Here is a 21,360-nt window from a genome sequence, read left to right on the forward strand (position 1 = left end):
TGGTACTGTTTTCGTCTCGACGGATGCCGTTTGAGATTTTTCCCGTCTCGGCTTTGCCGCCGTTAACCTTCAATTCCATTTGCAGCGATAGCCTCACTAGTTTCGTTGGATCGAGTATCAACTTAGTGTATCGAATGTAGATCGTAATTACACCGTTATATAAGTTTTTCTGATACTCGCGAGTCACTCAGGTTTCTCTCTCTCTCTCTGAATTACTCGCCTCGTGCATATTCTGATGTATAATTATTATTTTTTTTTTTTTTTATCACTACGGAAAAAAACAACATCGAACGAACGAACTCTGCGGTCGTCTGTGGCTGTTTTTTTTTCGGTCTTTTTCACAAAACCGAGAGTCGAGGGTTGTTAAAGGAGGCTTGAAAGGCTTAAGGATATTTTCCGTACGCAAATATATACTACGGGTTGGGACACTTTCTAGGGGTAGGGGGAAGGTTAAATTCGAGCGATTTTGACCCTCCCGGGCAAATAACAGAGACACGCCTCACCCTCCGCCCCTCTTCCTACTACCATTTTGAGAAACCCCCAGGTGAAATACACACAGGACGATCTCAGGCTTTTATTCTTTATCCCTTCGTTTTACAACGTGGAGGGAGAAAAATCCATTTCGGACCCGTCCTATTCTTTGACCATTTTCCACCTAAAAACTTGTGCCTGAAAATCTGTCCAAGCAATTGATTGAATAAAAGAGCTGTAGAAAGACGCACTGAGAGGTGTATTTACTATTTACCCTCTACTTAGCTTAGATTCAATGTTACGAAAGAAAATTTTCTCGCTTTAAGATATGTCAAAAACATGAGATCAATGTGAAGCGAAATACAAAACTTGGTGGCACACAATTTACCGTTCTTTTCCCTCGGGGCTGATACTGATGCTTCTGCTGCTCCGAATTCTGTCTCCATGCGATTTGTACATGATATAGTTTTGTACGTATGTATACCTACGTCTGCCCATGTATAGTATATACGTTGTACGTTGTATGTACTACTCTGGTTCAGCGCCAGAATGCGGGGTTTGAAAAGGTTATAGGTACGTATGTTATATATACGAACGACTCCAGTAGGTATTCTCGACGTCTGCTAATGTCATGGGGTTACCGTGTCATTTGACGACGGGGTGTAGAGATCGGTCGCTGGGTGTGAGAAAATTTATCTCTCTCATTCCTCTGGCGTGAGAGAAACGCGCTTTTTTTATTCCATACATTTTACACCGTACTTCCACTGTCCGATTTCTGCTAATTTTTACCTTCCTCGGTAGCATGGAAAAACCTATCGTGTGAAGAATCAACAGATAATTAGGAAGTGTGGGGTAGAAAGAAAACCCTCAAGGTTCTAACAAAAGTATAATGGTGGCGGTAACCCCCATAGACTTAACGAGAGAAGTATCGTTCATTGTGTACCGTTTCGTTAGTTTTCCTTCAGAGTTAAATTATAGCTGAGGATGCTTCGGGGGGTTGGTTGGGCGTGGGGGGGAGAACGTGACTGCAATACCTTTCCACTGTTTTTTGGGGCGGGGGGGGGGGGGGGGGGGAGGGAGTAGTTGGATTATTGGCCCCTTTGGGTCAGGTGAAAGGTCAAAGGGTCAGAGAGGTCTTGACGATGCCAGTCCGCCGGTGTCTCTCTAAAGTAATTAACGGAATCGGAAACTCGAAAGAAAAAATACTGTACTGCTTCATCTGCATGTTCTGTTGTATAGTATCATTCTATCGATCGATCCAATATCTCTTTCTATACGTATATAATAACAGACAGAGGTGCGCGGAGAAATGCTCGATAAGTATTTTCCACCTCCGTGAACGGGATTAATATGTATGAATTGTGGAGGAATAATAGTTAGTCCGAAGGGAAGTCTGACAATTCAGCAGAAAAGAAATTTTCGATCCTCTCTCGTTTCCTCTGATTGTTAGCAATCCTTGGTAGTATGACTATCAGAGTTTTCCTTAACCACGTCAACTCTTCTACAGTAATATACTCTACCGTGGAGGTAAACTGATAGAATCTAACTACTTCCTACTTTCTTGTTCTTTATCTTCCCGCATTGTCAGCAGCATTGAATGACCGTGAAAAGTTTCCAAGATGATGATAGTCAATTGAAGTTTGTTCGAAGAGTAGAAGTTTGTTACAATCTTCCGAGGAAGTAATTTCGTCTTAGCACTCCTTTCTCTCTCTCTCTCTCTCTCTCGCTCTCTTCGTCTCTCTTGTTCAGCTATTCTTCACCGGTTCTTATTCTTCGGCATCCATCTCCATTATTTTCTGCTGGCTGACACGTGTACGTGGATTTGTCCTACAAAAGGTTATGCGGGAGTTCGTCAACCACCGGTGACGTCGCGTTTCACCGATATAGAGAGAAGCCGTAGGTTACGTCAGGAGGTTTCTATTTACGGGAGTGCGGGAAGGAACGAACGTAGGCAGGGAGGAAGGCTTGTCATTCAATGGGGTGGAAATAGCCTGCGGTGTGTACCCATCCACTATGCTGTTCGCGAAATATACACACTTGACTCGAGAATCGATTTCATCGTGTGCTTCTTTTCGTAACCCCCACTCGAACACACTGTTCGCACAATTCTCCTCAAACCCGACTTGTTCGTTGCGTGCCAATTAACTTTTTTCTCCCCACGAGTTTTACTCCAGTTGTTGCCACGACACGACGACACCTTCGCTTTCTCCAAACTCTCCGACAATCTACGAACTAACTTTGTCTTGAACCAGCTTAAGAGTTCGGTTATGCTTCTCGTGTCCAGAAGAACATGAACAAAAAGAGAAGGGTAAAAGTTGGAGGAAACGTTCGTGTCGGCGGGTGGAGCTTTACTCACAATCAGAAGCTATTGCACAGGGAAACGAAATACTAGAAAACTCGTGACTCTAGAATCAGTAAGCGTAAATGTTCCCTCGACGTCGTTGTGGAAAATTTTCATCCCCTCGACTCGGTTCCTTTCTATTCGGTATAAGACACGCGTCATGGGCGTGTCTCTTATACCACTCGATGTTTGGATGCCAGTTCCGTATTTGCTAGATCGTAAATTATCATCGCTTCAATAGCGTATCTTCTTGCCAATTGCAAGCAGACGACTCGGATAAAATCGAGGAAGATCCAACGTGTGCTGGATTTCGCTGATCGCTTGGAAAAGAAGGCTTTTTTATTTTCCGAGTTTATTTTATCCTCGTCATGAAATTCAAGGCGCGCAGTAATTAACAACGCAGTTGTTATGCGCAATGGCGGAATAACACTGGAAAGAATCACCACCACCACCCCACGGTTGACTCGTTACCACGGGCAACCCGCTGTTGCGCGCCAAACAACGTCACTCTTCACTCCTTCGCCTTTTATACCGAGACTCGCCGAAGCCGCCCGAATCCTCGACTCTTGTCTCTGGGATACTAGGCGGTGAACGGACTCGCGGCACCTTCATTCATCCATTGATAGTTACCCCGACATCAAGTCGTCACCTTCCTCCGTAGAGGTACCTGTAGCTGTAACCATCCGGGAGAAGCCAAAAGGCAAACGGGCACGGTATGGAACAGTAGTGAGAGAAACGTTGCACCGAGTACACGGTACTTTTAACTCGAAACTTGTTGATTCGTTCGATATTTAGTTTACGGATGGAACGGCGGAAGTGATCGTGGGTTGTTCAGGGATCCTCGTGCAAGAGGATACAGGATTACGATTTATAGACACTCTTAGAAGGTTTTCATTTTGTGGACATTTAGACGGAGAAGCGGAAGGTCCTAAAGATTGCGGAGCAAAGAGAGAGAGAGAGAGAGAGACGTCATGGAGTGGGTTTAATCGCGATGGTCGATATATCTGATATTGATTTTCGCATTCGATGAACCGAAGCTCAGTGGAGATACCGAGAATTCTATATTCCACAACTGTGCGGACCACTTTCAACTCCAACGACAGAGTTATTATCACGTGACGCGATCATTGCGGTGATGATGAATCCAAGAATCTAGGTGAGAAGCTGGCTGAGCGTCGAGGAGGAGGAGGAGGAGGTCTGATAATTATGCAGTCCTTCGCGCCGGCTTGTCAATCGGATTCGCACCATCAGCTGGATAAGCCCTGATGAGTTCGCGACACACCGATACCTCGAGTCGCCTACGAAAGACACAGTCGACAACTGACGTAACGCAATTATGCCCGTCGTCATTTTGGTCCGATGGATCAGCGCTGTACGGTCATTGTTGGAAGAAGGAGAAATCGTGACTATTGAGCAAGTCGATGAGAGATACGTTGATCGATAGTGTAGGCGGAGAAAAGCGAACTGACGTATAACGAAGATAACCAGGAAGAAGAAAATAGACTCGAAGACCATAGTCATTCATCGATATGAGGATCAAATGGTCTTCCACACCAGACTAAGAAGACGACGATGACGAAGTACAGTGTCAGTTGGTGACGTGCGACTTTTGAACTCTACCTACCCAGTACTTTTGAATTCCGAATCTATACTCGTACAACACCGTAGAACACCGTCGTCATCATGAAGGAGGGAATAAACACCGAAAAAGTCGTGACGGTGGACCGTGGCGGGGGTCTTTCTCATCTCCTTCAAGTAAAGCCTTTAGAGGTACGTCAAAAGTAACCGGGAAATTTCCACTCGCCACTACCAAGAACTACAAACCAATGCGTCTGCAATTCGAAACCTCGGGGTGAATTGCTTTATGCAAAGGCGTCTTACGCGTCGCAGTTTTTTCTATTCAATTTTCCTTCGTTCTCTCCGCTCGACGTGCTTTCTTTATACGGTGAAGCCGCCATTTCACGATCCAATGAATGTTAGATGCCTCCGCCCAGTCGTACCAGCAGTAGGCTGGTTGGCTGTCCGGGTGCATGTGGCTTCTATATTCCAGCGAATGTCTCGCCCACGGGAACCCCATTCCATATATCCCCTTCCATTTTTCATCCTTTTTCCTTTCTTGTCTATGGTCAGCGCGCTATAGTCGCCGTCACTTTCCTCCCCGAGTCCCTCTGTGCTGAAGCTGGAGTGAGGAAGAGAAACTCCGGGTTTTAAAGTGCCTACGTGAGACTGCTTCCCGACTACTCTTCTTTTTATTTCTCTTATCATCCCACGTATCCTCCTTCCACAATTCCCCCGGACCATTTTCTTCCCTCCCTTGTCTCAGCTCTCCTAATCTTTTCAATCCACCTTTATTCAACATTTTCTTTAGCCGCGTGCAGGGTATATTATGAAACGAGAATTTCGAAGAGATTGAACTTGGTAACGTTATCGTAACGAAACATTGGCGAAAAAATTTCACCATTTTCTCAATGTTACAATGATTTTGAAAAAAGAAAGATTCTGAAGTATGAGTGTGTTTTATTTTATTCCCGTTTACTGAATTTCAAACAATTCCAAAATCCCGAGACAACTGTTTTTCATCACCATGAACCGTTACGATAACGTTACTAACTTCGATACGATGGATTTCGAGAGTAATCTTAACCTAACCCAAAGTTAGGTATCAGTTTTCCCAGATCGATACCTTTCCGAAAAATTCCGTCCATATAACGGGAATATTTGAAATCCTTTTTACATATTCTGAAATTTTCATTCCTCATTCGTTCCTTCCTCCCGCACTTACACCAACGATGGAAAATATTCCGCAGCTTACTCGCCAAACGAGTCAATTAATTTTCATACTTTCTGCAAGTTACTTACATTGTTGAGGAGTAGGCTTTCCTTTTCCCGATACCTCGATGCTCTCCTCTCGTACATTCATACATATACAATATACATACATACATATGTATGTACAATGTAACGGGCACGATGCCTGGGGGTATAAAAAGCTCTCCTCTCCTCTCCGTTTCCCGGCGACCTTTTACTCCTGAAGGATATATACATACTACACGCCCACGTTTTCCAATTTCTCCTTAAATCCTCTCTCCGCGTCGGCCATATTTATTCGTATCAGGCGTATTATGAGTAGGTATACCCACCCTTTACACGTTGTATTATCCCTACTTCTGACCTGTCGTATTTTTATTATTAATGCAAGCCTGGAAGTTTCAGTCTATGATGACGATCCGGTCGAGTTTATTATACGCAACCGACGATATCTCTGGATGTTTTTTTCCTCACTTTCATTCCAAGTTTCAGGTTGGATCGTACTTTGGATGTTTTTCGACACCGTATGATCGCGAAACCTATTCAGTAATTCAACATTTATCTCTCTCCAAGAGTTTTTTGTTTCTTTCTATTTTTATTACGCGTACAAAATTTATAAAATTCGTGTCGTTTCCTTCCCGCATTATTTTTACCACAAAGTTTCAATTTGTATATGTTAAAATTTTTTTTTCTCGTATTTTTCCTTTTATCATTACTTTCCTTGCATATATAATATTCATGTATAGTAATACAATAGAAAAATTGATAAGTCGAGTTCCGTTTTTTCGTCTCTTTTCGTCGCGTGTTTCAGGCGATTACGATAAAAGTCGTTATTGTATCAGGTATACATGTGAGGGTCATTCCTTCACATGCCAGATCGACCTTTATCATTAATATTGTTTCTTATACGTATTGCTGCTGTGGAAAGAAAATCTGAAAAGAACAATGCAAAAAACATAAATGTAAAGCAACGTGTAAAGTTGCATGATTAAAATTGTTTTCTCATTTCTCTTTACAGTCACTGGAGAGTACGCGACGTATGCTGGCGCTATGCGAAGAGGTAAGTGTGTCTCTTTCTTTATTCCATTCTTTCTCTCTTCCGTCTTATTCTAATTCTATAATCAATTCTAATCCCATGTGATACTAATTCTATTCTACGATTGAAATTTTCTCACGGGCAATATAAGCCAATATGTCACACAAGCACTGTATAACATAGAATTATAATATAATTATATGTAACTTGTTACCATCGTCCCCTTGCGATGATTAATTTTCATTCAAATGTCATCCATCACTACAGGTGAGATTATCAAAGAAAAGGAATAAAAAAAAAAAAAATAGTCTCTAATAACCGAAACCAACCGAATTATTACAGTAATCGCGAAATAATAATAATAACAATCACAATGACGATAAGAATAACTTTTTTTTTTTAAATTTGACGGGTGTACGTACATGTGTATGTATTTAATTATTTTCGCACAGACGATCATTGTTATTCTTGTTGTTATTGCGTGAAAATTAAGAGTTATTGCCAGGGGACGGATGTGCCTGACGATGATAACAATGACTCGAGTGTTGACAAGTTATATATTTAAAAAAAAAGAAAAAAAGAAAAAAAAAACGATAAAACAAAATTATTCAAACGGTTAAAATTTAAAGTGGGAAAATAAAAGTGCGAAAAATCATTACTATACGTAGGAAATTGATGTACGGTGTGTCGCGTCGTGATAAATGGAAAAATTATTTTTCCACTGAATAATATTAAACAATAATATTATATTACATTATATATTATGTGTTTATGTTAAATGTTTGTGTATAAATTAGTCATTTGGAACGTGAGTCTTCTAGGTCGTCTTCTACTGCCTGCGCACTCTTCCTCGTATATATTATACATATATATTGCGTGTATACATATACGCACACACGCACACACACATAAATATCTGCTATTGATACACGTGTGTGCATACACGTGTGTGTATATACATATATGTGTGTGTGTGCGTACGTATACCACTCTCGTCTACTTCTTCTTCTACAAAACCATAACTACTATTGCTGCTACTACTAACAACTACTGTTACTACTTCTACTACTTCTACTAAAAAGCTGATGCACTATTATTATTATTATTACTACTACTACTACTACCGCTAATACTATTACGTAAATTGTTATGGCACACGTTACGTAATAATCCTCGTCCAAATGTATATATATATATATATTTTTATTTTATATTTTTTTCTTCCACCCCTTTTCATGGAACTGCTAATTTACGACAGCGAAGTTTTGCATTATGTGCGTCCCCCCTGTCGAATTTCACTGCATATACAAGTATGCAGATGATGAGACGCGATTGGATGCGATGATTATTATTATACCTATCTTATATATTATAATTAGACGTGGATTGCGAACAATAACTATATAATAATATCTATATATGTATATATAATATAAAAAATCCACTTCGTCACCCTTTTCGTCATTTTCCGCCCTCGTTCGAAATATTATTATTTTTTTTTTTTTCACTCTTTTTTTCTGTTTTCCACGCGTAACAGATTAAAATTTTGATTTCTTTCGTTTTTGTTTCTCATATTTGACGTCGATGATATATGTATCTATAGGTATGACAATATCATATTTCTTGACGCACGGTTGTAACTTTATAATTTATCCTTTTTTCCAAAATCGATCGCGTGAGTCAACTTGAGATAAACGAAATATCGTTTTTTTTTTTTTTTTCTTTATCTCGGAAACCGTTACGTGACGGAGCAAAAAATGTGGAACTGTTAAAATCCGGTGATATTTTACGGCATGATATTATACACTCGATGGTTATCCAACTCGTTCTTGGTTGTTTTTTTTTTTCTCTCTCTTTCTTATCCATCTTCTTAAATTTTATCCATTTATTTTCTTCTTTCTTCGCATCACAAACGCGATAGAAGTCAAACATGTAACGAAACATTACTCGATTCGCCATCCGCGGAGGATTCGGTTTGCCTTCAACACGACGAATTAAAATTTTGGAAATAAAATGAAACCGCAAATGAGAAAAAAAAAAAAAAAGTAAAAGAAGAATCCAGCATACGAAAAAAAAAAACCAGTATAATAATACCATTCACCTAAACATATTATACTTATTATATATATATCATATTATAGTTTTGAATATAAAAAGAAAAAAGAAAATCCCGCCCCTTTCCCCTCTCTTTCCCAGTCGTAATCTCGAAACTGTCTATATATCTATGTATCCATCTATCTGTCTATGTGTTTGAATGTTATGCGTTGTATCACGTGTGTGTATATACATATACATATACATGCATATATTTGTATAAACATATTTTATACATTCGCATGCGTATATATGTAATAACAATGACTGTTTTCTTTTTTCCCCCATAAACATTTCTTACGCATTGCATATTCATTTACAAAATGTATATGTATGTATATATATACACGCATGCACGTACATAAACACACCCAAATATATATATATACAGACGGTGGTGCAAATTGTAACGAGATAAACAACAAAACAATAATAATGCTATGGGGCTGATGCTGATGCTGATGGTGATGACATGCTGCTGAGATGTTAGTGGCTGAACTGTCGCATCTCTCTCTCTCTCTCTCTCTATCTCTCTTTCTCTCTCTTTCTCCCCCCCACCCCTCTCCTCACGAACCTTCTCGTTTATACATATAGTACAATATACCACATGTGTACACCCGATAGAAACACCCTTCGTCGCTGTTAATATTATAAAATAAAAGAAAAGAAAAAAAGAAAAGAAAAGAAATGAAAATAATCAAGGTAAAGAGAAAACAAAAAAAAAAAAAAACAGGAATGGATAAAGATGAAAACCAGTGCTGTTTATCATCATCTTTAACATTATCAATTGTTGCACAACTTCGAAACCATTATATAATAATAGGTATATATAAAATATTGACACATAGATATATGCATATATATATATATATATATACACACATACAGTATAGTATATTATAATGTGATTTATCGGTATTGTTTACAGGTGTTTGGAATATATGAATATTACTGTATACTGTATACCCCCCCCCCCCTTTTTTTTTTTTAATCGTCAAAACTGTATTTTCCTACAATTTTCGTCTTTGTGCATAAATATTCATTATCTTTTCCAATATACGTGTACATATTTTTTCTTCTAAATGAGAAAAAAAAAAAAAAAAACTAGCACAAGGTTAGAACCGAAAGATAAAACCATCAATTGCCGTCGTTTCTTTAATGAAATAATCGCGTATATAATATACATATACATATATGCATGTACGTATGAATACCTATATATATATATATACCTGTAATCGTATCGTTACACTCTTCTTGTAAAATATTTAACGGTCATCGTAATTATCATTATCATTACCATTATTATTATCACATGCAACGCCATGCTCGTGTCACACGCTGCACCAACGTGCTGCTACTAAGTGTCCGTGTATTAATAATACAAAATGTCTTGTGTGTTTTAATTTCTTTTTTTTTTTTTTTTTTTTCTCTTTGGGGTTTACCAATTTTTTTCGTTTCCACTCTCGTACGTATAATTCTATAGATTTCGTTTGCGTTGCGTTGCAGGTGACTGTGAATAAATTAATCAAAGATCAAAAGAGTGTGAAACTTTTCTTTTCTTTTCTATTTTTTTTTTTTTTTTTTCCTCCCATCATCTTAAATTCAAAATCTATAATTAAAATACTGATAAAAGTTATTTCTAAATAATGAAACGAATAAAATTGAAGAAAGGTTATAATCGAACGAAAATGAAAATAGGAAAGGAAATCTACAATATCGTAATATATTATCTATTTATTTATCATACTTATATGCTGTTATAATTATATATAGTATATTAATTATACTGGGTGACGTCATTTGTGTTATACATGTACAGACACATACATGTACATCATGCGTTACATAATGCATTTATAACAATAATGGATATTACACGATTCGAGGCGTTGTGCACAATGGTTTTTTTTATTTTTTCATTTTCTTTTTCTTCAAAGGAAAGCAAAAATACGAAAAACACAGTTTCAAAAAACGTCCACCATTTACCACATATAAATACGAAAGTTATTATTATTATATACAACCGTGATATTGTAAAAAGAAGCGAACGTGAGTAAAACAAAACAAGAAAACACACATCAATCGGTACAAATTTTTAAACATCATTCGATAAAATATTACATACCGTACATATCATGCCTACAGTACGTAAATAATTTCATTTTTCATAAATAACACGAAGAACACGATATTTTATAAATAATATTCACAATTGATACGTTGTACATGTATTATTATTATACTTAACAATGTCGGTACCTTCTTCGTAAACGACGCGACAAATCGTCTTGTATGGGTTGAAATTTTTTTTTTAATAATCCGATCTAAAATGAAGAAAGAAAAAAAAAAAAAATGAAACGAACACAGCGTGATAAATGTATGAATATAAAAATGTGAAGCGAAAAATTGAGGAATCCTTTAATCTTTAATTATTGTGTAAGAAAAAATGCGTCGCTCTCGTCGACGAAGGGGGCCCGTAATTATAATATTATTATTATCATCGTTATTGTTTATTATTATTGTTTGTTATTATTATTGTTATCGTTATCGTTATCGTTATTATTATAATTATTATTCTCGTCGGGTTCTTAACGCTGCTGTGCTGGCTGACATATTATGGGGCTCTCGGTGTTTGTCATGCCATGTGTTTGCGTATGTTTGTGTCTGTCTGTGTCGTGCTACTAACCCTCACCTATATATCGTATGCATATAATACAATCTTACGTACGATACGTAATATGTGTATGAAATACATACGTACAGGTGTGTGCAAACATCGTCGTGCGTATAAATTAATATTTTATCCAATTTCAAATTTATATACACGAGGTTAACACATTTGCACACACGCATAGTTACGTATCGTACATAGACACATCATAGATGTATAATGCATACGTATCTGTATACGAACACATATTATACTTGTGTGTAACCACTATACTATATACTATACTACTATATACTATAAACTATATACTATACTTTAATATCCACTCTTATATATATATATATATAATATATAGGTATACATATATCATCGCACATACCTGTTTAACTATAATACTGTTTCGAATCATATACCCACCCGTATCATCGATTAACGAACAGGAAAACAGAAATAGAATTTCTGTGGGGTTTTTTTTTTTTCCCCCGTCTTTGTCCACAGGATACATTTTCATTCTGTTTATCATTATTGTTATTGTTGTTGTTATTATGAGGATATACAGTGATCGTTCATATACGCGACACATTACTTCTATATTAATTTATACAATAACACATTTGAAATGGATACGAAATTTTATCAATTTTTTTTGTTGTTTTTTTTTTTTTTTTGTACGTCTTGAACATCTTGTATTTCACAAGATGTGTCACGTAGATAAATTATCCATTTTAATTTTGACTATCTTTTGGACTGATCGGTGTTGTTGTACTTTCGAGAAAGAAGGAAAAAAAATCTTGGAACTTGGATTTTGTTTTCTATCGCAAAAAAAGTTGGCCGTTAAGACGAAGGCGTAGTGAACGTTACCGTATATATTATCAAAATTTTTCATTACCGTTTCCAGTTTTATTCTCTTGTGTAATCTCGTTTTTCAAATCGGGAACATTTTGCGCGACGTTATACCGTATACAGGGTTGATGGCCAACGGTCGAACGATCCAACGCGCATGCGTTAAAATTCTAGAGTAAAAGCAGTTGTTTCGTCAGGTTGACCAACCGTCGCAAGTTCAGATCTCAGACGTCGCCGCTATGCAAGTGACCACAAAAACGTTGGTAGTCCTGAAAAGACGGTCTTTTTTTTTTTTTATCTAGAATTTTGGCGCACGCGCGTTCGACCATTCGACCGTCAGCTACTCGCTCTGTATACGCGCGTAAACATAAAACAAGCCAAACGAGGACGAACCGAGAACCGAGTGAAAATTTACCATGAATAACAATAACAATAACAATAATAATTTCAAACAATCACACACGTACTTCGTAACAATAATCACGTCATATCAGTTGTTGTATACATAAAATTGAATGATACATCATTATACCCCCATATATAACCAAGGTATATACCGTATATATCATATATACCATATATCTCCCCCTCTCTCTTTCTCTCTCTCTCTCTCTCTCTCTCTTTCGCATATATACTAATATACCTAAACTACTACTACTACTACTACTACTACTACTACTACTATATAATACCTATATAACGAATGATGATATACTTACTCTATAAAAATGATACTCTTCTCTCTATATAACACTATGGTGGTGGTTGTGTGTGTTTGTGCTGCCTCTATCCTAACGCGAGTAGAGCAAGGAGGCCGGCATCCGTACTCTGGTCGCCCTGGACGACCAGGGAGGTGAGTCAACCGCTATAACACCAAAAACAATCTTTTCAAACCTCATCCTCGTCCTTATTCTGCTTTTCTTTTTTATATCCTCATTTTTTCCCCCACCTTTCTCCTTCTTCTTCTTCTCCTCCTCTTGTATTTGTCACTTTTATTCGACGTTTATCATGTTTGACCAACGAACTGACGGGAAAAAAATGTCGACGAGTGGACATGCTTGATTACTATTCTTTTCTTTTTTTCTCTCTTACTTAGTTTTCAAATTGCACAATTGGTTTGTTTTTTTTTTCTCGTTTTCTCTGTTATTTTTTTTCTTTACCTTTTACCTTCCATCATTCGAAATCGAATTTGATTTTCATTTTGTTCGGTCATCATTTCTCAGTCAATTTATGCTCAGTTTTAATACCTAACTGTCTTCGCAGTTTTTTAAAAATTTTCGTCAAAGTGATTCATAAAAATGTAACAAAAATGATGACGAAAATGTTTTTCTTTTCTGTTCTACTTCTTATTTTTCTTCAACTCATTATTTCGCCTACTTTCTTTTTTCCCTGCCTTCTAATTATTTTTTGCCACTGCTTGTATAATTAATCATGTTCGTCGTAAAAAAAAAAAAAAAAAAAAAAAAAAAACACCGCTATTTCACCGATCGATGTGCGCGTTTGATTTTTGTAATCAATTCGTTGAATAAAAAAGAAAAAAACAATCGTCGTATGTTCCTCTTTTTTTCAAACTGATGAAAACGGAGGATCGGTAATGAATAAAATTGTCACTTGATATTTCTTGAAACGTGAGAAAAATTAACACAAGTCAACGGAGAAAGGAAGAAAAATTCCAACAACGGATTCATTATAAAAATTGTTTATTCTACGTATGAATTCACTGTGCGTGTGCGAATTTTATGCGTGCGCGTGTGTATGTGTACATACAATATACATATATCTATATACATATAATACATATACATGCATTATATGTTGAAAATGTTACCAATTTAATATATTTTCTTGTTTTGCTTTCGCCGCTTTTTCATTGATCTATTTTACGTTGATTATTATTAATTTTCATAGTATCCTTTTTTTTTTTTTCAAACTAAAAAGTTGTTATTTTGTTTTTTTTTTTGTTTCTCCTTGGACTCTTTCGTCATTGTCAAGTTGAAAATTTTGTCGCGAATGTGTGGAATGCGGAATAATTGTTACATACGACATACGTTGAGTGTTATCACAACATTTCCCACTCCCTGCAACAATATATAAATATCACACAACAATATATATATATATATATATAACACCTTTTATACTTGCAGCGTACACCCCTATATACCCCATGGATAAATAACGCACATTTACATACGCCCATATAATATTATCGTATCTACCCTGTAATGTTATAACGAGTCTTTTTTTTTTCTCTCTCACTTCATTCAAATCAACTTTCAACTTATAATCAGATTATCTTTTTTACTCTTTCCTCTTTCGCGCTCTATTCTTCGAAAACACATATCATATTACGTTCTATATTATTAAACGGTAGATTTTTATTTTCCGATTTTTCGTTCGTCTTTCATATTGTTTTATATATATATATATATATATGTAAGTATATATATATATACGCTGCAACAAATTTTTGTTATAGCTCGAGAAAATTGTAAGAGAAAAAAAAAAACAAAAAATTTCGATATCTGTGTTTGAAAAATAACACAATCCCCTGCACATATATATATATATATATATATATATATATATAAATATATACAAGTTGACCCACACCAAAACCCGTAAATTTTTATGTATACGTACAACTTTTGATTAAATACGATGATATAACTAATAATGCTATATAATCTAAGCAATATATCGTGAAAGCAACAAAAAATACAAATTAAAAATAATTAACAAACTTATTATAAATACGAGACTTGGTTTAAAAATGATTAATACACTCGTTTAACGTCTCTGTACATATATACATATACATGTACACAAAAAAAGAAAAAAAAAAAAAAAAAAACACAACTGTGTATATACATACAGAATATACCATACAGATACTATATTATACTGAAACTAACGCGCAGGTTCAAAACAAATTTTTCAAAATGCAAGAAAAACTGCGAAGGCAAAATTGCATTCAAATTTTTTTTCCAATACAAATTACACACACGTGCCGGCGGTGTGCATGTATATATATATTGTATATATAGCGCATTCTCCGATAATTGTCGCACTCGCTTCGAATGAGGAAAGTTGGCACAACTCGCAGCAGGAAAATAGCAAGAAAAAAATAAGAGAGAAACGCGTTGAGTATAATTTTTGGAGAATGCGCTTTTATTTGTTTATTACTTTTTTTGTTAATTTATTCTTCTTTTTTTTCTTTTTAATTTTTTTATATTGAAAATTAGGTCGTAGTCTATAGGTAGGGTAAAATAAGGTAAGACGAATCGCGTGTGCTTTTAACGTATATCTATATTTTTATACAACAAATAATTAGTAGAGTCGTGTCATCAACGTTTTTTAGTTTCTACAATGTTTTCCTTTTCTCGTCTCTTTCTTTCAGTGAAATAATATTTTCGTTTTAATGAAATATTGTTGCTGGCTTATTGGTTGGTTGGTTCGTTGGTAAGGTGTGTTTATGGTTATGGCAGTTGGTTATTAATACTTATATACACACTCGATTATTATTACGTACTTGTATAATATTTTCACACGCATACGTAAAATTTTTTCATCAATTTTCATTCTCATCCTTCAAATTGGACACAAGAATTTTTATTGTTTTTCCCTTTCTCATTCGGTTCAATTAATCGATTGACCAAACGAGTTTTTCTTCGTCGTGAATTCTTCTCGTAGTTTATCTTTCACATTCTTCGACGGACATACAAAAAGAACATGCATTTTTTTTTTTTTTAATTTATTTTTCTCCTCTACTTCTTGATTGAGAAATAATTACGCACTGTTCTTTTCTCGAGTATCTATGGATAATACATCCACGATAAAATTAGCGGTTTTTTTTCGGTTTTTCTCGGGGAGTTTGTTTTTCCTTTTTTTTTTCTTTTTTCAAGATAACGAAAAACTTCGTAAAGTTTGAGAAAAAAACTAGAAATATAGAGAATACAAAATATATATATACATACTGTCGTAGACTGTGTAGACACGCTTGCTGGGCTGCAGTGTTGAGTGTGTATATATATTATATACATAAACATTGAAGGAAAAAAAAAAAAATCAAAAACAAGGTAAAAACGTAATTTAAAAATAAACGACACGCATATCTATATATTATACACATCACTGATTAACGGGCAGAAAGAAGCGACAAAAAATACGATTTTTTTTTCCATTAACTCCCATCACCAACACCCAGAAAAAGAAATATTAAAAAAAAAAAAAGAAAAAATTGCTATATATATCTACCCATACCCACTACTTTCAGATATACTACTACTACGCTATTATGATATTCAGAATACTATATACTCGCACAAATATAATACAGTATATTTCATTTGTCCTGTTATATTGATTAACAGCTAAGACAAAAAAGGAAAAAAAAAACAAAGTGAAAAAATAAGTAAAATGTAATATAATATCGTCATGATCGTGATTGAAAATCATATGATCATTAATATTATATTATATTCTAAATATTATTCCTTTAAATAATCGTCTACTTTACATTATATACATTATTATATATATATATACTTCGTAGCCTCACCAAAGCTTTTAGCTGTGTCGCTTCCAGTCTTCGTATTATATTACACGCACACATTGATACATATGTGTGAGGGATATTCGATGTCCATTCGGTGATGCCGTTTGATTGAAATCCTGCAGACTATTTCGAATTTTGATTGATTTTTTTTTCTTTTACTTTCCTTTTTTTTTTTTTCCAAATGTTGATCCTCGACTTTACTTTTCCTTGTATTTTTACTCTCACGCCTATGATGTAGTTTGACAAAAAAGAAAAAAAAGAAAAAAAAAAGAAGATAATGATAACAATTGGTAGACAAGAAAAAATTTTAATTAATCAACGAATAACGATGAATAATAATCTTGTCTGGTGTTTCGCATTACCAAATTCAGTGATTCGGAGAAATTTTTAATAAAGAAATTCCAGTGGTTGGAAAATATTTACGAGACCATATTTAAAAGAATTGAGAAAATAATTTAATAAAAAAATAACGAGTAATCAAATTCGTAAATAAAATTCGATAGGATCAGGATTGAAACGTAGCTCGAATTTTCATCGGATGCTCCACGTATATGTATACGTTTATCTACATATATATATTACTCTAGTGTAATACTGTACCGTACTGTAATTGTACCGTTAATAGCAGTAGTTTGTCTGTTTGTAAATCCATATCTTTCCCTATTAATCATATTATTATTATTATTAATATTAATAACCCACGAATTATTATATTTAATTATCATTATTTTCATTGTTTAGTATTTCGATTCATTTAATTCTACACGTTATCACTGAATATTTATTTTTTTAGTATTTTTATTTCTAATGTTCGCAAAATATTATATTTAGCGACGAATGTGAATTCGTTAGTAATTTTTTTTTTTTTTTTTTCTCAATCGATTGTAAAACCCAGTTTGTATTTTGACGTATTTCATTTACTTTTTCTGTTTATTTTATCTTCAGTATATCAGATTGATAATTTTTTTTTTTTTTTCTATTATTTCTTCAAAATATCATTTACGTTCAATATAATAATCGTTGAATTATTCATTTGTTATTATAGAAAAAATGAATTGCACAATCGATTGGGAAGATTGACAAGTATAATTATAATTGATAATCTTGGTGGTCCTCTTGTGTGTTCACATGCCCTATATTATGTGTATATACATTTTTATGCATATACACATGTATATGTACGTACCATGAGTTTCTGTATACGCGGAACGGTTCGTGCGCCTGACGCACTGAAAAAGGCAACCGGATTTACAATCCATCATGTTCAGGTCGAGCACCGCATAGCGTTGGCTGTGGCGAGACACGGTCGATAATTGGTGTTTGGGATGCGGTGCTTAACCTGAATACGGCGGACTGTAAATCCGGTTGCCTTTTTCAGTACGTCAGGCGCACAGATTGTTCCGCGTGTATAGAAACTCATGGTATATATGTATATGTATATATATATATACTTTGAGATATCTCTCTCTCTCTCGCTCTCTCTTTGTATATATATACATATACATATATTCGTTGTTACTGTTGGTTTGTTTTTTTCTTCACTTTTTTCTCGTTTTTTTTTTTGGGGGATCGTGGCTTCGATAGAGCGAAGATGTTGGCGCAAACACTCTGATGATGTTGGACCACCAAGGCGGTAAGCTACATCCACATTGAACCCTCGTGTTTGTCATTAAACATAATACGCGGGTGCTGGTGTGCATGTGGCTGAATTGACAAACTAATTTGAGTAACGGCAGCAGGGAGAAAGCCTGTCAATTTTTGTTTTTTTTTTTTTGTTTCCTTGTTTTTTTTCTTTCTTCCTTCTCGTTTTCCCTTCAATATCTCGATTTTTTTTTATCCTTCTTTCCACACATAACAACGACCCTCTTCGATGATTTTTCTCATACAACTATTGTTATGATATTTGTATTCAGACGCCCTCTGAGGGGTTTTAATTTTTTAGCCTCTCAATTTCTCTGTCTCACTATCTCTGTCTCTGTCTCTCTTTCTCATTCTTTCTGTCTCTCTTAACTCTCAACGTAACCTATTTTTTTGTAAATTTTTTTTATTTTTTCATCTTATTTACCTAGTTTTTCTTTTTATCCAATTCTTTTTATCTAATCTTGTATTGATTTTTTTTCATCATTAACTAACTAACTAACTAACTAACTAACTGACTAACCATATCTAACTAACAATCTAACTATCTATTTAACACTTCGTATATTAACATTACGATACCATAACGTAATTTAATATATTACATTGTATATACATGCATACATACATACATAGAAAATGTATGTATATGTATATATATACGTATAGATATACACGTATTCGAACTACCGAAAGTAGTTTCACGTGATCCTCGTTATTGTATTATTTACCTCATTGAACTTTCTTCACACAATAATTCAATATCGATACGATAAAGTAATTCGCGCAATTTTGTTTCACAAGTGCAGATAAGATATATTTTTTAATCGTTGGTTACTCACTTATTTGTTTATTCTTTCCAGCACATATATAATAGATATATAATAGATATTTATTATAATTATACCTACCTGTATAGATTTATATTATATATCTATCTAATAACTTATCCTGCATTGAATCCCGTTTCATTTTCTTTCGAGAGAGTAAAAAGTGTAGCTTATAGCAACGTAGTTTACATTACTAGGTAGAAATCACGTAGGGATTTAGAAGGTATTGTATTTATAAAATCGTAGATGATATATTTTCATCGCAGATGTGGACGAGAAAGAGATAATTATAAAGACGCAGAAAAGATAAATCGGTGAAGAGAACAAGTGGTAGGAAAATGAGAAGGAGAAAAAAAAAAACACGAATATATAGGCAATACGTGCGATGTATGGTTATAACTGTAGTTTCGAAAATTCTAAACGCTCCACCTTCTCCTTTTCCTCCACCCCGTAAATCATCATTTTTCCCTTATTCGTAGACATTTAAAAAACGAACGTTTCTTTCACTTTTCAAGCAAAGAACGAAAAGAACGGAAAATAATTGAATTTACGACCATAAAAAAAAAAAAAAAAAATGGAGGTGAAACGATGTGTATAACATATAATTCAAATAATGTTCAAACTTTTTGAAAATCTGATCATCGTCGATAAGGAGAGATGAAGAAAAAAAAAAAATAAATATAATTTATCGATGAATCCAGTTTTCAGGAATAATCGAATATTATACGAAAGTGTGCGTGTCGAGTAAAAAGGATTATTATAAATTTTTTCAATTTTTACTTAGTTTTTGCGCAACCTAGTGAAAGTGAATGAAAACAATTTGATATTAGCGTAAAATGTAGGGAAATATATATATATATATGTATATATATATATATAACTCGATATAAAAAAAATCGCATATACAATATCCAGATATAATGACGTCTCTGATTGGTCGGTTACCCTGTTTAGGGCCACGAGGTCGGGATGAAAACCCTCGTAATGCTGGACGAGCAAGGCGGTAAGCCACGTAGTGTATATATAAAACATTAGCCTATTGTGAACATTTATTTGTTATACGTCGATTGAAAGATTCAGGCGAATTACAGAAGGTGAACAGAAACAGAAACAGAACAGATGAAAATTATTTAAATATAACTTTGCCGAACACACAAACGTCGGAGAAAATATAAGGCACAACTATGTACTTCGTATTCTTCTCTTTTTCTTTTTCACAACAAACGGACACGTGGAAAAAATTATAATCATCGTAGTCTTTGTTTTTTTTTTTTTTTTTTCTTTCGTTCAGTCGGCTTTTTTGTTTGTATCAATTTTCCACTCAAGGAGGAATTACAAGTACGTGGACAAATATTGTTGTTCTTTTTTTCTTTTCAAACACTTTTTTTTATTTGTTAATTTTTTTTCTTCTTCTTTTCTGGTTACGGTTTTTCCGTGCCGGTATAACAACAATTTTATCCACTCCTTAACCATATTTATTGTACGTCGCATATTATACATAATACATACACATGTTATATGTATTATATGACAAATGCTTAGATCATATACGCATTACTCTTATATACATCATCATTTAGCCCTTATTATAAACCCATGTATATTATACATATATATATATATATATGCACACGTGTCCTATATCTCTGCAATAATTGTATTTCAACGAGAAAATAAAAAAGAAAAGAGCTAGACAACTATATTTATAGTATATGTATGCATATATGTATATATATATATACAGTGTGTATGGTATATATTCGCGTATACGCGAAGAAATCCCATAGAAAAAAAAAAAACAGAATGAAGAAAAATGATATTTATTATTGAAAATAAGGAAATCGTGAAAAATCAGAGTATAATGTTACAACAAATTATTACTACCACCACAACTACTACTACCATTAAACTAATAATACTAGCTATATTAATACCATCTACAATCGATTCGTTAATTATACCCTAATGACATTTAACTGTTTCTCTCTCTCTCTCTCTCTCTCTCTCTCTCTCTTTCTCTCTTTCTCACCTTCTCTCACTCACTCACTCACTCACTCACTCAGTCAC

General features: G+C 34.5%; 1 protein-coding gene across 7 annotated transcripts in view; it reads left to right on the top strand.

Moving 5' to 3' along the window:
* The window catches only part of LOC107218297 (synaptosomal-associated protein 25), a 43,986-nt gene that overhangs the window by 12,045 nt on the left and 10,581 nt on the right, over window positions 1-21,360 (top strand). For 2 of the 7 annotated variants that reach the window (XM_046744753.1, XM_046744750.1), the window contains exons 4-5: window positions 6,639-6,680; window positions 13,072-13,120. In XM_046744753.1, coding sequence (XP_046600709.1) covers window positions 6,639-6,680; window positions 13,072-13,120 — 91 coding nt within the window. Of the gene's footprint in view, window positions 1-3,448; window positions 4,583-6,638; window positions 6,681-13,071; window positions 13,121-18,409; window positions 18,459-20,247; window positions 20,297-21,360 lie in introns of those variants that run through there. The other 5 variants (XM_046744754.1, XM_046744752.1, XM_046744755.1 and 2 more) reach the window with 4 other exon arrangements.

Source organism: Neodiprion lecontei, chromosome 7 (genome assembly GCF_021901455.1).
Source record: "Neodiprion lecontei isolate iyNeoLeco1 chromosome 7, iyNeoLeco1.1, whole genome shotgun sequence".
NCBI classification, from domain to species: domain Eukaryota; kingdom Metazoa; phylum Arthropoda; class Insecta; order Hymenoptera; family Diprionidae; genus Neodiprion; species Neodiprion lecontei.